The sequence below is a fragment of the Lepisosteus platostomus genome, chromosome 12, assembly GCF_059453375.1.
Source record: "Lepisosteus platostomus isolate fLepPlt1 chromosome 12, fLepPlt1.hap1, whole genome shotgun sequence".
Lineage (NCBI taxonomy): Eukaryota > Metazoa > Chordata > Actinopteri > Semionotiformes > Lepisosteidae > Lepisosteus > Lepisosteus platostomus.
Genome location: NC_142622.1, coordinates 5,273,740 through 5,290,408, shown reverse-complemented (window position 1 = coordinate 5,290,408; position 16,669 = coordinate 5,273,740). Strand labels below are relative to the sequence as shown.

At 39.6% G+C, this 16,669-nt stretch overlaps 3 protein-coding genes and 1 long non-coding RNA gene across 6 annotated transcripts; 2 read left to right on the top strand and 2 right to left on the bottom strand.

The window, feature by feature from the left end:
- Positions 1–19: 19 nt before the first annotated feature.
- On the top strand, positions 20–4,251 carry rbm48 (RNA binding motif protein 48). Its single transcript, XM_088600583.1, has 5 exons — positions 20–175; positions 473–663; positions 1,081–1,226; positions 1,546–2,126; positions 2,664–4,251. The coding sequence occupies exons 1-5, from the start codon at positions 65–67 to the stop codon at positions 2,733–2,735; spliced, it is 1,101 nt and encodes a 366-aa protein (XP_088456709.1). The 5' UTR covers positions 20–64; the 3' UTR covers positions 2,736–4,251.
- On the bottom strand, positions 3,201–8,185 carry clxn (calaxin). 3 transcript variants are annotated; one of them, XM_088600599.1, is made up of 6 exons: positions 7,932–8,185; positions 6,235–6,390; positions 5,718–5,822; positions 4,472–4,599; positions 3,703–3,807; positions 3,201–3,322 (listed from the first exon to the last, which is right to left on the bottom strand). In XM_088600599.1, the coding sequence occupies exons 1-6, from the start codon at positions 8,005–8,007 to the stop codon at positions 3,272–3,274; spliced, it is 621 nt and encodes a 206-aa protein (XP_088456725.1). In that variant the 5' UTR covers positions 8,008–8,185; the 3' UTR covers positions 3,201–3,271. The 3 variants fall into 3 exon arrangements, with proteins under 3 accessions (XP_088456725.1, XP_088456724.1, XP_088456726.1); XM_088600598.1 differs by having other exon boundaries at positions 4,448–4,599; positions 7,932–8,167; XM_088600600.1 differs by lacking the exon at positions 5,718–5,822 and having other exon boundaries at positions 4,448–4,599; positions 7,932–8,181.
- On the top strand, positions 8,149–9,391 carry LOC148650916 (uncharacterized). The gene is made up of 2 exons (XR_015925612.1): positions 8,149–8,258; positions 9,045–9,391. It is a non-coding gene; the product is annotated as an uncharacterized LOC148650916 (long non-coding RNA).
- A 482-nt stretch (positions 9,392–9,873) lies between these two features.
- grna.1 (granulin a, tandem duplicate 1) lies at positions 9,874–15,490 on the bottom strand. The gene is made up of 7 exons (XM_088600587.1): positions 15,334–15,490; positions 14,627–14,764; positions 13,217–13,495; positions 12,483–12,641; positions 12,193–12,366; positions 11,588–11,724; positions 9,874–10,046 (listed from the first exon to the last, which is right to left on the bottom strand). The coding sequence occupies exons 2-6, from the start codon at positions 14,762–14,764 to the stop codon at positions 11,596–11,598; spliced, it is 879 nt and encodes a 292-aa protein (XP_088456713.1). The 5' UTR covers positions 15,334–15,490; the 3' UTR covers positions 9,874–10,046; positions 11,588–11,595.
- Between the last annotated feature and the right edge of the window lie 1,179 nt (positions 15,491–16,669).

The window sequence follows — 16,669 nt, the reverse complement described above, 5'->3', positions numbered from 1 at the left end:
GACCTTCCCGATTGGTCACGCTCGATTAGCTCTGTGTAGGCTGTTTCTGCCTTGACAGAACAAGATGGCTGCCTCCAGTTGGAGCATCCCGGAGATTTTAAAACACCACCAACAAACAGACGTTTGTTATACAAGAGCTAAATACAGGGAAGGGAGGAGGCTTAAGGCTGTCAAGGTTAGCTTTCCCCCCCCTGTGTTTGTCTTTACCGAAACGATTGTTTCTGTACGTAGCCTGCTATATCAATTACTGTGTTCTGCTGGGCTCAAGCTGTCAGACAAGAAACATCTTTAAACTCTTTCAGATTAGAAACTTGCTTTTAATGCGGGTTTACGAAGTCCAGCACGACCACAGTATCTTTAACCCAGCAGAGCTCTATTGGAGCAGTCTAAGAAGACTGACTCTTATTTATTGACGGTGACAAAGTCAAAAGCAGCTTTAGGGAGTGTAATATGTGCAATTCCTTTTGTTTAGGTTTATACTATCAACTTGGAGTCCCGCTGCTTGTTGGTCCAGGGGGTGCCTGCGTTGGGGGTGATGTCTGAGCTGGTTCAGCTTTTTGCTCTGTATGGAGTGATTGAAGAATACCGTGTGTTAGACGAATATCCGTCAGAACAATTCACAGAAGTGTACTTGATAAAGTTCCAGAAACTACAAAGTGCAAGGTAACAGTTCTGGTATTTTCATTTATAATACCACTTCACACCAGTAAGGTAACAGTGGTCTTCCTAGCATTTGGATCGAATTCACATTTGTGTTTCTTGTTCTGTTTGCTGTTTGTGTGTGTTTTTTTGCTAACTGCTTGTTTGTGATGAACTGAAGGACAAAACGTTATGCCAACAAGGCATACAGCCTACTCGACAATAAAATCTGGATTTCTTTAAGCACATTAATTCGAGTTAATTTCACCTGTTAATTGTGAAAGTGCAGACTATTCAGTGAATATACTGTGACTGTGTGATTTTAGTAAATATCCCTTTATTTTTAATACAACACCAAAGAAATAATTGCATTTTAAAATGTTGATAAAACGAAAAATCATCAGTGTCCCACAACTATTTAAAATATTTTACCCAATACAGAGTAGCCAAACGAAAACTGGATGAGAGGAGTTTTTTTGGTGGACTTCTACATGTGTGCTATGCTCCTGAGTATGAAACGGTGCAGGACACCAGGGAAAAATTGCAGGACAGGAGGAGGTATATTGCAAGAGTAACACGGAATAAAGGTGAGCTTTTTAAAATAAAAATCAAATGTTGAGTCAAATGAATCAAATGTTGATTCATGCTTTAGTCAGAATAGTCCTAAAAGTTCAGAAGACCTTCCCATCTAAAGCTGGGGGCCCATATTTGTTCCACTCTTTAAGTGTAGTTGATCACTTACAAGAATTTAAAAGCTTTGTAAGGAGGTCTTATGTAATAGTTATGAATATACAAAGACAAAATCGATATTTGTTGTTGTTTTTTTTACCAGACCTTGTGAATTTAATGTGCATATCCTGAAATACTACGAGTGTTCTGGAAGTCAGGCTTCTTATTTCCTTCCAGGAGGAGACCATGATAATACAGAGAAGAAAGTGGAGAAGCCTAGTACATCTGAGGAAGCTGCATGTGAACAACAGCAAGCAGAGGAAACTGGTGATGATGGTGAAAAAGTCGAGAGCTGGAATGATTATTATGGCTATCCCATGCTGCCTCCTCCTCCTCAGGAAGACATCCCTGGGCATCAGTCGTTTGGGGAACAGACATATTTTAGCTTTAAGGGACTTCCGGAAGCGGGTTCTTCATCTGAAAGGTTCAGAGTGGTGCCCAGGAATCGTTCAGCTGATCACAGTAAGAATTCCTTGGGGGATCCCTTAGGGTCTGTTCGTAAAGATAAGCGAGTTCACAAGGACCAGAAAGATCCTGTTGCTGTAGTTAAAAGCAGTACTGCAAGATTCATACCAAGAACCACACATTTACAAGAAAGGAAAAGAAAAATGGAACAGGCTGGGGAACTCTCTCTTTTGGGAATTAACAGAACAAATGAGACAATCATTGGACCAAAACTACCAGAAACGCCCAAAGTGGATATGGGAGATGATTCCCTAAACACTTCAGTCGACTTAATCAGATCAAAAATAATTAAGGTGAGTTGCAGATTTTAAGTTCTTTATAAGACCTTCACTGTCTTAGCATTTCATTTCTGTTATGTGTGTTTGGCATTATTCTCCATTTCTGCTGTTGTTCAGTAGGCCAGTAGAGCTGTTAAAAACACAAGCCATCAGAAACCTCACACATTACAGTACTTGTAAGATATTTGGAAAGGCTTTGCACAGTAGTGTAGTGTTACAAAACCAACAAGCATATGTGTGAGAAGAACTGCCCAGCTGGATTCCATGTGCATAACTTCCAATAATAGGACTATCAGATCTGAAATGTTTCTAATTCGTCTCTTTTAGTCCACATATAGATTTCCAAATAAACTGGTGCTCAGATGTGCACCTGTGTTTGTACATAATCCATTATGAGCCACTCATGCCTTTTTTTTCTATCGCCACCTTTCCATCTCTCCGAAGACTATTCAGTAGGAGACATATTCTGCCTCGAGGCACCGTGGAGTTATAACAATATAGGAAAACTGTGTTGGGGCATTTTACCATATTTGTTTTTTCTTTTGCAACCAGATCTCTTCGGTTCCAGAGTCAAAGCCAGGAGAGCAGCAGCCAATTGCCCCAAAACCACGCAGGAGGATTTAATTGTGCTCTTTACACTGGGAAACGCTCTGCTCGAGAGCAAGGAGCTGTATGAATGAGGATGAGACATAACACATTGATTTCCGAGTGGCTCCAGAAGGTCTTCAGCATTCCAAAACTGTCATTCTCGGACATTAACTAGAATAATAAGAAGCCCATGAAATCACTTTGATTAAATTAATATTGATATTTGAAAGGTGCTGAAGAAACCTCCTTGCTGAACAGAAGTAGGAGGAACAATCCAGATAAGCATTAGAACTAATACAGTCTGGCGTTAGTGTTTTGACCTTAAAAGGCATAACAAACAAACAATGATTTGGCTGTGAAATGCAAAAAATCCCACAACATTTTAGCTGTGAAGCCTTCTTCAGGCACACATTTGAAGACGATTACAACTGAAACACTACACTACAACACCCTCAAAGAAAAGTGATTATGAACTGGCTTTTCATAAGGACAGGATTAAGCTTGTTTGCAATACATCCAAATAAAAGTTTATTTCTTACAAAGGTAGTCAATTCTAGATTATATAATATTATTTAAGTCTCAGTAGTATTGTGGAACACCTGCTGTTCAAATGCCAGGATACTCTGTAATACAAAGAGAAAAAAAGATAAATTTGTTTTGAATTATACATGATTAGTATTAATCTTTGAGATATTATAAAAATGTTCCAATATACTTGTCTACCGTACAAAAGCAAATTTACATTTTTAAAATAAAAGCATTTCTAAGTATATTTTGTAATGTTTAACATAACAAACACACCAATTACACAAATTCTTAAATCTGTGAGATTTGCCACATTAGAACATATTTGAACTAAATTTGTGATGTGTATTTACCATTAAATGTAGTTAAATCTCATCATGATGTAACGTTACATCTCTTGTAAGCAGTAAAATCTGGCTATTCTCTCTGTGTTCATGTGCTCCATCAGTCAGTGTAAAGCTCTCTTTTAATTGGATACCTTTGTATCAGGAAGGCACATTCCAAAGGCTTCAAGTAAAAGATTTTCATCCCGCACTGCTTTCTCAAAATCTGTGTATGAAAGTCTGCTGTCGTGGTCATGGTCCTGTAAATAATAATGAAGGTTTATTTTTGTATTATGAGTATAAAGTATTTGTGTTTGTATCCTAATAATGTTCCACTTTTTTCTGTCTTTGCATTATTTTTATTGAGAAAATGTAATGGTACCATGTTCAGAATAATTTGATAGAGTATTTTTACTTCACTTGGATTACTTACCATAAATGTTGAACCTGATTTGGTAGTTAGCCACACTTTAAAAACAATCTATTTTTTTAATAAAAGCTGGCTTGCACTACAGGATGAACTACTTCTTTCAAGTGTCAGTACAGACAATATTAAATGCATTAATATTGGGTATATATGTAGATATAGTTGTAAGATATAACTTGAAGTGTAATATAAGTGAAATATTCCTGATAACATGTTTATGTGTGTTTTTACAGAATGTTGATATAATATGTACTAGAAATAAACTGAAGTATTACAAGTCTGTACATCTCAAATACTGTGTGCTTGAAGGTACTCTTTGTACAGATGTGTAAACTGAGCAAACTTTCAAAGGTTACATTTTTGATTAGTATTACTGAAATACAAACTCAGTTAGAGTATAGGGGGAACTTCCAAACCTAAGACCAGTCTTAAACAAGGTTTCAGCTCAAGACACCAAACAGGAATAGTCTCACCATCTTTTTCAGTGTGATCTCTACCAAGTCTTTGATCCCCTCATCTGGGTCTTCTTCTGTGGGTTGTTTTATTAGGCTGTTTTTCAGCATGTGGAACATCTCTTCTCGAGAAATATATCCATCCCCATTCAGGTCATAGACATCAAAACAATCTAAATCCATTTAAAAAAAAATGAAAAAGCCTAAGCATGATTCATTATAGAACAAGTCAACACGTATCTAGTATTTATACAAAGAGAGGCTTCCAAACTGGAAGGCAGAATCCATCCAGAATGTAGGATGAGCCCTGCTTTCAAGTTTGGAGACTTGGGAGAGAGTGTGCGATTGGAGACAGTCTGCACACAGTGCTGAATTGCAGACAAGATCAGGTTGTGTGGGAAGGATGTGTTATTCTCTCTTAACCACAGAATTCCCTTTGCTGAATAGCAATCTGGAGCAAGAAGCTGCCTGTCTGTGTGTCTTTGGTCCCATGAGTTAATGGAGAGAGAAACAGCGGGCATTAAAAATGGAAGAAATATGACCAAGGATTCTCATATGTATACTTAAATGTACAGAGCAAACTGCATTGAATTGCATTTTAAAATCAGGAACGAGGCACTTCTTTAGTCAAAGCGTTGTGGGAGTATGGAACCGGTTACTCAGCCTTATTGTTGAGACCGATACCCTGATGTCTTCCAAGAAATAGCTGGATGAGATCCTTGGACCAGTTAACTACTAACCACCAAACGGGCTGGATGACTGAATGATCTCTTGATTGTAACTTGGAAAGCACTGAGACTACAGCATCATGTTTATCTGGCTGTCACGATAAGCAATGTTATCATTTATAAAAAAAAACATTTGGGGCGAATGAACATACTCTTATTTTCCCTACCATACTTTCACCCCTGGGTTCTGGTAGGAGGTGTCGCAGTATCAGAACGCTGACCAATAGATTCAAAAACAGTTTCTTCCCCAAGCTGTCCGCATCATAAACAGCTCAAATTAGCACCTGCATTTCAAGGTACTGCACTATTTTTCACTATGTTATGTCTTGTTTGTATTATAACGTCTATTGTCTAGTTGATTGTCCATGTCTGTTTGTCATTTGTGCCTATTTTTTTTTTATTTCTCTACTGTTACTGGGTACATCTGAACAAGTAAGCATTCCAATACACTGGTTGTGTATGGCAAATTAAAAAAAAATCTTGAATCTTGAAATATATTCTATTCAGAATCAACATGGAGGCTATCTTAAAAGTATAGGTGAACAGACAACATACTCGCATACATTTTATCTTTTCATCCAAGGTCCCACGCAGAAACACAGACAGTCCCTCCACCCATTCTTTTATGCTGATGTAACTGTCGTTGTCCTTGTCAAAGGCACGAAAGACTAAATTCAAAATTAAAAACAATTTTCACATTGTTATAGAAAATAGAAAATGTTGACTTTGACCTATCTAATTCTTTCTAAAAGTAGCCCATCTGTTAAAATTTTAATACAGAAGCCATTTTTGGAAAAAAAAAAACAGACTCTCATACACCCATCTACAGACAATGCAGATATTGAAAACCTTTTGTACTGTTGCCTGAGAAATGGGCTCTCAACAGAGATTTTCTTCCTTAGTACATGTATGTCATCTACGAATTTATTTTTACAATAAACATGAAAAAGAAACCACAAGAGCATCCTCTTTTGCTAATAACTGTTGGAGGGGGGAAAAAAAGGATGGTTTTAAAAAATATTCTTACGGTAAACCCTTTCCATTCTCTTTCATGTGTGCGACCAGCAGCTGGAAGCTCACCTCTGTCCATAATCATGTCGTCCGTCATTCCAAACGTGTTGTGCAGCACGTTCCTGAAGCGTCCCCGGTCCAGGCCACTTCCTGCCCGCCTGTCGCTCTGCTCCCCCAGCAGCGCGTTGAACAGCGTGATCAAACTTTCTGTCTCGTTCCTGTCGACTGGGCGCAGCATGTCGGAAGACAAGACAGATCGGCTCTAGCCCATGATGATGGATTTGTATAGTAATACAGCTTATTGTACATGATGAAAATAGAAGCATCCCCATATCAGACAAAATTCAATGCGAGTTATTGTGCTGTTTAGACAGTGATATATTACAAAACATTGCAAAAGCTTGAAAGAAAAAGGAAAATTGAGAAGGGATGATGATTTGAACTCCTACTTCTATGTATGAGTTATTTGAAGACTTCACATTGGTAATTCCCAATGGAATTTATCACTTCAGTAAATAAGAATTAGCTGAAGAAAAAAATCCTGATGGACCCACTTTTCAATCAATCACTAATTAATTTGTAAAGTTCCACTGAAGGCATTATTATAAGCAGGAAATAATCCATCCATCCTTTTCTAACCACTATTTGAGGGCAGTGGCTCTGTGGCTAAGGATCTGTGCCTGTGGCTGGAAGGTTGCCGGTTCAAATCCTGTGGCTGGCAGAGGAATCCTACTCTGTTGCTCAGGGGGCAAGGCCCTTAACCCCAACTGCTCCAGGGTTGCTTTATAAATGGCTGACCCTGCGCTCTGACCCCAAGCTTCTCTCTCCCCGCCTGTGTGTCTCATGGAGAACAAGTTGGGGTATATGAAAAGACAAATTCCAAATACAAGAAATTGTATATTGGTAATAAAGTGATCTTATCTTATTTCCAATTCAGGGTCACAGGAGAGCCGGAGCCTATTGTTGCAAGCAACGGGCACAAGGCAGGCGACGCCCTGGTCAGGACGCCAGTCCATCACAAGGCACACACACACACACTAGGGTAAGTTTTCCCAGAAGCCAATTCACTTACCAGTATGTCTTTGGACTGTGGAAGGAAACCCACAAAAACACACTAACTCCTCGAAAATAGCACCCCAGCTCCGGCATTGAACCTGCGACATAACACTAACCACTGTGCCACCCTCATCAGGGAATAATTACAGTTGTTATACGGCCGACGCTTTTAACCTTTTAATCTGTATTTGTATCAGTTTTAACAGTTCGGTATTTTTAGTGGGGAAATTGAACTTCAATTTCAAGTGAGGATCAACAGCCGTGTCTCGTCTGGCACTGGAACCCACGATCTAGTTAATTACAAGTTCAAACGCCTGACTTCTGGTCCCATGATGTAAAGTACACATGAAGTTTGAGTCGAATAAGACGTTATGAATCATTCGTGTTCTCCTCTTACATATAAAAACATACAAGCTCCGCTGGTTGAGCTTCTGGGAAAGTTTATCTAGACTAACTCTGAGGTTAATTAACTTTCTCCATCGCCGTTCACGTTTAAAATGAATACTGCAAACTGGCTATTCAACAGAAAATCTAAGGCATATTTATGAAAGTCGCTCTTCTTGTCATAATCAAAGAGCACGTTACTCACGGAAACAAGGTGCAATTCACGAAATAGTATCTATTTCTTTCAATATCAAAGAGATACACAGCACTTCCTTAGAGTTGAACTCAATGGCACACGAACAAGGTACTGCGTGTACTGTACTTACAGTGTTTCACTTGTCTAGACAGGGATTCTGCAAGTTTTTGTATATTTTTTCTGTTCATCGCCGACATTTCCGACATTTTCGCGATTTTTTTCCCCCGATTTCGACGTCTTTAACAAGAAAAGTAGGACGGTAGAAAACAGACCTGGCGTCAACCCTAGTCCTGTTGGGACGGCTGTTGCTATGGAAACGCCAATCCGCTTTGAGAACGAGCCGTCGGTGCGCAGCGGAGCTCCTGCCTGTGACGTCACTGCATACAGGGATTGCAAGACTGAAAAAAGCACTTTTCAATGGCATCTCAAAGGAGAGAAACATCCTTCTCGACTCTAGGTCAGTTATTTCAATTTTCTTTTAAAACGTCGTGCGGACTTTGCAATTGATATCAACCTGTTTCCAGTTCTTAAGTTTCAGAACCTCCCTCATTCAGGTGCATTATCAGTCCTATCAGTCTCCGCTCGTTATAAATGGATTGAGAGCTTGAGAGCTTTTTAGACAGAAATAAGAGACACATTCGTTAGTAGAAAGCTGAGGAGGAACTGTCTAAAGTTTTTTTGTGTTGAAGTTATTAGCAAAATACTCAAGGGTATTTTGAAACCTATACGTGCAGAAAAGTTCAAATAAATTAGGACCCGTAATGAAGAGCCCAGTTTGAACGAGAAACAGCAGGTACATTAATAGCCCAGGACCAAGACGGAGGCCCACTGCTCTAGGTACTGCATCGCGAGGATAGATGGCTTAATGAACACAAGTGCTGCTAATCACTTCGGTAAATAAGAATTAGCTGGAGAAAAAAATCCTGATGGACCCACTTTTCAACCAATCACTCTGATTTGCAAGTAACAGCGAATGATATGATACAGTGGCTTGGAGAGAGGAAGGAGCGCATTTCTTGCATTCTTGTACTGTAGTCTACAGCAAACAGAGTATTACTCCCCCTTGTGGGCATAATCATTTACTGCTTATTCCGATTAAAACTTCCCTTTACTTCTGATGACCACACAATACTACACTATTGCAAAAAAAAAATCACTTAAAAATAAATCCTAATCATGAGCCTTTCCAAGATGAAAACCATTGCATAGAAGTGTTGAGTTTGAGCACTTTATCTGTTTCTAGGGAACCTCTGGAAGGTCACTGAGGAGCCCAAGGTGAGCCCATGGGTATGATCCCCTTCCTGGTGGTGCAGTGGCTCTGTGGCTAAAGCTGTGCCTGTGACTGGAAGGTTGCCGGTTCAAATCCCTTGGCCGGCAGAGGAATCCTACTCCGTTGGGCCCCTGAGCAAGGCCCTTAACTCCAGCTGCTCCAGGGGTGCTGTACAATGGCTGACCCTGTGCTCTGATCCCAAGTTTTTCTCCCTGCCTGTGTGTCTCATGGAGAGCAAGCTGGGGTATGTGAAAAGACAAATTCCTAATGCAATGGCTAATTGCATAATATATGGCTAATAAAGTGATCTTATCTTATAATTTTTTGTAGTTTTCTTTCATGTTTCCCTTGTGTGCGCAGCAGACCTGTAGTTTTTCAGTGGTCCCTTCCTTAAAAAGACAATGTGAATTTTTAGGAGCAAGTAAAGGTTTATTCCATGCTGCGGAATCCACCCAGTGGACTTCTTCGGCATCAACGGTTAACCATGAAGCAGAGGTAACAGGTGCAAACGTTGCGGAAGAGGATTTGTTTCTGAGAACTGGTCTGTTTTACTCAGGGAGCTGGGCTGTGGGGAATATGGAACAAGCTGCCCAGTGTTTTTGATGCCATTGCAATAATTGGTAGGTTTTTTTTTCGGGACACAGCTGAAATCCAAGGATCAACTACTCAGCAGGCTAGATAGGCTGAATAACTTGCTCTCATTTGTAAATTTATGTTCTTAATCTGCAGAGATGGTCGCATTTTAAATGTAAAGATTCTTATGACCAAAAAAGCATAAATAGCAAAGACAAAAGACAACAAATGCTATGCAGTATGTTTAATTGTTGTTCTTACATGACATTTATAATTTAAATTAATGCCAGAGTTAAATGAAAAAAAACAAAACTTTTCAGTGAAGACGGAGCAGAAAAGGTGTGCTAACCCGGTACCACAGTAGAGTCATACAGCCATGCAAGGACATCTCTCTGCGTGATCCTAAAACACGTAGAAAAGTGGAGGTCAGTATTCAGAGGAACACTGATTTATTAGAAACACTTCAGCTCTATTCATTCTGTTTCAGCACAACAGGGCAATACTGTATTTGTCCCCAATTGTGCTGTTAAGATACTGTGAAAGGCCCCAACCCACACAATGTGACCCACAGGGCAAACCTAACTAAAACTAACAATGATGCAAAGAATCATGTTAAATGAGTTGTTACTGCAGCAAAATCTCCACAGATACAAAGACTTCACAGTGTTAGATGGCGGCTGGGGTTTGGAACAGCAAGGCTATGTTTCTGCATAGGAACAAGTAATAGGTTTATTCCATGCTGAAAAAGAAGAGAGAAAACACAGCATTTCGGCCGTGGAGCCTTCTTCAGGTGTGTGTTTTCTTTCTTCTCTTTTCAGCATGGAATAAACCTATTACTTGTCCCTTTGCAGCCTATGCATGCTGATGCAGCTACCCACCTGAACTACTATGTTTCTGCATGCCCTTTATATCCCAAACAGACTTAAGTACCAATTTTTGAGAACATGGGATTCCTACTCTTAACCAAATAATTATCCCTGTACCTAATTCACCTCTATTGTGACTATTTACAAGTATAAGAGACCTTAACTAGCATCTGGTGGCAAGTTGGTTGAAATAATCATGGGATGACTCTACCTCACCGACCCTGCAACAGGATGTCGTTTTAATTGGATTTGAAACAAAGGAAGCTGCAAAGCAGCAAGTCTAACCAAAGTCCAGCAGGTAGGGGCGGGTCACTTGTATTGTACCTCCATTTTTCAACCGGATTGTGCAAGGTACTTAACACAGACTTGTGGGTGTGAGGGCACTGTGAACAGTTTTTGATTGGGTCACATAGTAGCATTTGTGTCCGAGTGCCCCTGAGGTGCACCTCAAATCTGAAACCCAATGGGTAAAAAGACTGTGTTGGAATTACTGTACTCAGCTGCATGAAGGCTGCCAACAACCCAACCTTAGCACTCTGAGTGCTGAATTAGCAATGATCCTTGTACAATTTATATATTGTGCTTCAATGCCAGAGGCCTGACTAATCCTTACGGGTGCTCATATTAAAGGAGCACCACAATTCTTAAGTGGCAGGTATAGATTGTTTTTAATTTGAAAACAATAACATGTAATGTGCCCCTTTAAAACATATTCTGATGACGACAGTATTGTCAGTGCTTCACTACTGCAGCTGGTCTTCTTTCACCGACATTTTGAGATTTGTAGCAGAAGATAATATCAGAAAAAAATCCAAATCTTTTGGGTTTGTTTTTGAGCTAGTCAAATTATTTGTACCACGAAATCTAAAACTATACTAGACTTTTGCCTGTGGCTCCAATTAGTATTGCAGATAGAGCCTAAAACATCTCTAAAATTGTACAACTATCACTTAAATGTCAGCCAATTAAGTTATACAGCACTCTAATTACTGGAGAATAAGGAAGCCTAGTGGAGACTTGGTATCGTCTAGCAGCCTTTCATCCTAGAGATGAAGTATCCAGCATCAGTCCACTTACTCTTTCACTCAGTCCCACTGAGCGTCCTCTTTTTCAGCTGAGGGAATTCTCCGATTGTTTTTCACACACATTGTGGATGAACCATCGCAGGTGTAGCTGTAAGGGCAGCAGTGCAACCTATCTTGGCAACACTGAGCCTGTGGCAGAGAGAAAAACGCATTGCTGAGTTTAACAGTTGCTTCTCTCAGTGCTAAAAAGGCAAAGGGATTTGCATTAATTGCTTTAGTGAATGACTTCAGCTTAAGTCAATTTGTTTCAGTTTTTAAAGTTTTATCACAGAAAAACATTTTATGCACTATGAAATACAAGATTCTGAGTGGACTCCTTCCGTTTGCAAACTTATTATATTCTTATATGACGATGCACATGGTCATATTTAGCACTTTTCAATTAGTATGATTTTTTTGTATGTAGTGTCTTGAAGCATTTTTCTAATTAGTAGAATTACAATGTAAGACATTCCTGTGATTCTTGTGTTCTACATGTATTGCCCTAAACATCTCTCTTCCAGTTTTCATCTTGAAGCTAAACACACCTGTGCAGTTTATATAGCATATTCATAACGGTGAGACGGTGTTCTCGGACAAATGAGAAAACAGGTTTACCAGTGGGAACGGACAGCAGCTCCAGCTGTTGTCAGCCTTCTTGCAGCACGTCGTGTTCTCGGGGCAGTAGTACACTCCATCACAGCGAATAACCGAGCTCTTAGACAGGCTGGTGACAGCCTTCTGCAGTTTCACCCAGGGGAGTTTCTCCTCTGTCCCCTCATCCCTCAGCACCTGGCCATTGTTAATTAAAAAAACAAAGCACCGGAATAAGTTGCAGAGAACAGCAGTTGAGAATGGCATATTATACCTTTGCCCCATTCATTGTTCAGTAAAAAGGAAAAAGGTACCTGAGCTGCTGAAGTGGTCATGTTGGAGGACTTTACAGTCAGTGCTGGCCTCTTGAGAAAAGAGGGAATACTTAAGCCATTTCGTAAACACTTAGTATAAGTTTCGTCGCAGTAGTAGCCAAAAGGACAGCAGTGCAGGCCGTCGAGACAGCAAACGGCCTATAGGAGGAACAGCGACAGAGAATTCAGGGTCTCTGCTATTACCTGTTTATACATACAATTTGTTGCCATCCATTCTAAAGAGAATACACTTTTAAATTCAAAATATATTTTAAGCTTATATTTACTCCTCCTCAGAACCAAAACCCAACCGCATACCATGAGGACTTTAAACATTTTACTATTCACACCCACATTTTTATCAAAAATCTATTAATGAAATATGTACAAATGATAAGAGGCATTATTGTGGCCTCTGGTGGCAACTGTTACAGTGTCATTACATTGTCCTCAAAGACTGGCCTACCACACTTATCTCTTGGACTTTTTTTGTCAAAATACTGTATTAACTACAGAAGACAACCAATGAAAAAAAATAAAAACATAAAGATATAGTTATTTTCCATCAGGCTTGGACTCTAGTGGTATCTGCAGTGTTTCCATCTGTGAATGTTTTAGTATGTCTGGGATCTGGCTTTAACTGCATTTTGTAAGTATAGAATTTGTTCAGAACCGCTAGGTAAAAATATACCTTTTAGGCAATGAAACACAAATAAGTTAATGAATTGACCTACCGGTGAAAGTGGACAACATTTCCAAATCCCATAGGGGTGTCTGCAGCATGTATTCCCATCAGGACAGAAATGGGTACTGTCACATTGCACCTTTGAGCTCTCCACATTGGCATCGGGCTTGCCCATCATAACGGGAAGGAAGGCATCCTGCTCTGCAGCCGGTATCTTCTTGACCATTGGGATGCCCGGTTCTGCACCATGGCCGTCACAAGTCATCTCTATCATGTTGCACGTGAGGCCTTGCGGACAGCAGTGGATATGGTCAACGCAACACACAGCCTGAAAACATGAAGATGTGAACGGAGAAACGGTTACAAAAGATAGGAGGCCAGGTTGGCCGTCTGGCCCATTATCTGATCCATGGATCCCATCCAGCCATTTCTCGAAAGTCTTCAGAGCCAGGCTAGCAGCTTCAGCAGCACGGCTGGGTGCCTTGTTCTACACACCCAAAACCCTCTGAGTAAAGAAGTGCTTGCTTCCTGCTCTTGATTTTAAACACACTTGCCATGTAGTTTCAACCACTGTTCGTTTGAAAGCAGAGGTTCCCAGTCCTGGTCCCAGAGACCACACACCTGTCGGTTTTTGTTCAAGCCAAAATGATGGTTCCACATTTGAATCTGTACATGACTTAAGAACAGCATTAATGCGAACTCTGTGACGGCTTTCACATTTTAAACTGTTGTATTTCCTCTTTCAAATCAAATCCTGTACTCTTGCAGGTATTACAATCGAGCAGCTTATTGATTGGGTTAAGACTTCAGTTAGGTAATGAAGCTCAGCTGGAATGAAAACGAGCAGGTGTGTGGGTCTCCAGGACCAGGACGGGGAACCCCTGTTTTAAAGCAGATGTCTTTATCAGTGCCTTTGAAGATAGACTGTAACAGGTCCCTAGATAATCTTCTCTGTTCGAAATTAAAAAAGTTCAGTTCCTTCAACCAGTTAGTTCTAGGACATTCCCTTAAGCCCAGGGATGTATCTGGTTGCTCTTCTCAGGATTCCAGAGCAGTAGTATCTTTTCTATAATGCAGTGAGCAAAATTGGTTACAATAGTCTAGATCACTGGTTCCTAACCTTTACTGTGGCCTGCAGTCCTTTGGTTCTTAAAATCTGTTCTCACACCCTGTATCAAACATCACTGTAGCAGGTCAGTTTGTTTAAACATAAAATCCATCATAACCGTAGAATGAAATAATAATTTATTTACATTTTGTAGTAAAAATATGAACGCATGAAAAACTGCACACTTTATTGCTAGTAGTTGTACTTACGTGCCTGTGCTTAATTTGTGTCTTCGATGATTTACCTTCTAAAAAAAAATAGGGCAGGGACAAAGTGCTTTTGCTAAATGGGCTTCAGCTGTGTAAAACTAGGTGAAAAAAGATATGTGCAAATACATTTATGAAAACTTACATCTGGATATGGGCAGCATTTATATCCAGTATCTGAATAGCAGCAGGTTGATGAATCTGGACAGCTGCTCCCATCTGGACAAATGTTAGAACTGGAGGCCAGTCCCACCACCAGAAACAGTATTGCAGTTTTCAGCATCTGCATGAAAAGAAATGATGTGAAGTTAACTGATTAAAAAAAAACATTCTTAACTGCTTGCAATTATTTTTTGGTGCTGACGTTTTGTGGAACAGTCTATTCATAAATATAATAAACAAGTGAACTTCAACCCTGTTTCTTTTTGGAAAGCAGCTCATATCCTCCATGGGTTTGCTGGAGACAGGAAATAATCAAACCGAGCTGCCGAGGCGAAGATCTGTAGCCCAGTGTGGACAGGAAAGAGCTTCCTGACCTCAAGAGGCACCCCTCCCTCCTCGACATCATAAGTTTCAGAATTTTTATCAGTGGGATTACTTCTGTACTTCTGCACTACAGGTGTGACTGGTTTTGAATCAGACTGTGTAAACTAGTTACTTATGACTATATAATGCACTGAGTATTTTGCATTCTGTATATCTGAGCATTGACCAACAGTCCACACATTTGCAGCTCAAGTAGATTTAGACATAATGCACTTGTTACACAACAATCACCAAATTTTTCTCCAAAACACACAATAAATACAATGACAAGATTATGATATACGTATAATAATCACTGTCACTTACCTTGTTCTTGCATCAACGTCTAGTGAAGCCTCTGCCTTGATTAGATTAGTTTCCTGTGTAGACTCCTATATATACAACTCAGAAAGTGTTCACTTCCTCAATCAAGAAAGAAAACGACCCTCAGAGTGCTTGCGCATCAGAAGAGGAGGGAACGTTCCTCATGTTGCAGTTCAAGTTATCTGTGCACTTTCATTTTTGCGAATGCAAAACACAGCCATAGAACATAAATTGCTTCACAGCTATTTCATAATTTTACCCACAGTCAACAATCTTAGCCATTAAGGCGAGTCCTTAAACCTAAACAAAAGAGGAAGAAGATTTAAGATGATTACGAAAGTACAGTCTGAACACTTTGTGAAAAAGAAATATGATCAGTTTCAGTATTTGCAATGTACAGTATAGTGTTTAAAAAGTGGCCTGAAGTTAACATACGTATGGTGTGATTAATCAGCATCTTCCTGTGTATAATGTGTTAGCATTAAATATCCAGGAGCTTGAGTTTTGATCCCTGGTAATGTGTCCAGTAGGTGCAAGGGACACTCTGCTGACCGATCACATCTTACTGGAATGAAAACGTTTTCAGAACGTTTTTTTAAGAAATAAGGGCACACAAAGTCATAAAGGCTAAAACCGTTTCCAGATGGATTTAATGTCATAACAGTGTCTGCTATCAACCCAGAAAAAGACAGGCAGCAATCGCATCCTCCTGACAAATCGAAGAGCAACCGTTAAAAAAGCATCATACCAAGTGATGTTAAATGCCACAATGTGATCATATTCTAAATTATTATAAATGACTGAATCTAACCACATTTCCTTCATCCTCTTTTCCAGCAACACAGAAGAGAAATTAAATCATAATTAAGATAATTAGGAAGACTCTTAAAAGAGTAGTAACTAATACCTCAGTGTTTTGTTTAGAATAGTCACATTGAATAGCCTTTGCTCTCTTTTTAGCTAGTGGAGCTTTGGATTGTGGGAGAAAATTGGGATAACTGAAGAAAAACCACTTGAATGCAGGGAGAAAGTAAAGATTCCATATAGCAGCACAGTTCCGCTCCAAAATTGAACCCAAAACCTATGGCACTGTGCTGGCCAACAAACCAGTCTGAATGTGCATATGACAATGTGCACTTCAGCCTGTGTGTTTCAAGGAGCTCAACACATTCACATTGGAATCTTTTTTCAGACTTAATTAAGTTTTTTACCTTCATTTCCGCACCAGCAATCCACTGGTAGCAGCAATTTCCTTTATTTTCTTGAATCTTAAATTGTTTTTTTTCCCCCTTGAATGTAAAAGCCCATAGAAAAAAGAAAAATGTGTCATATTTACTTT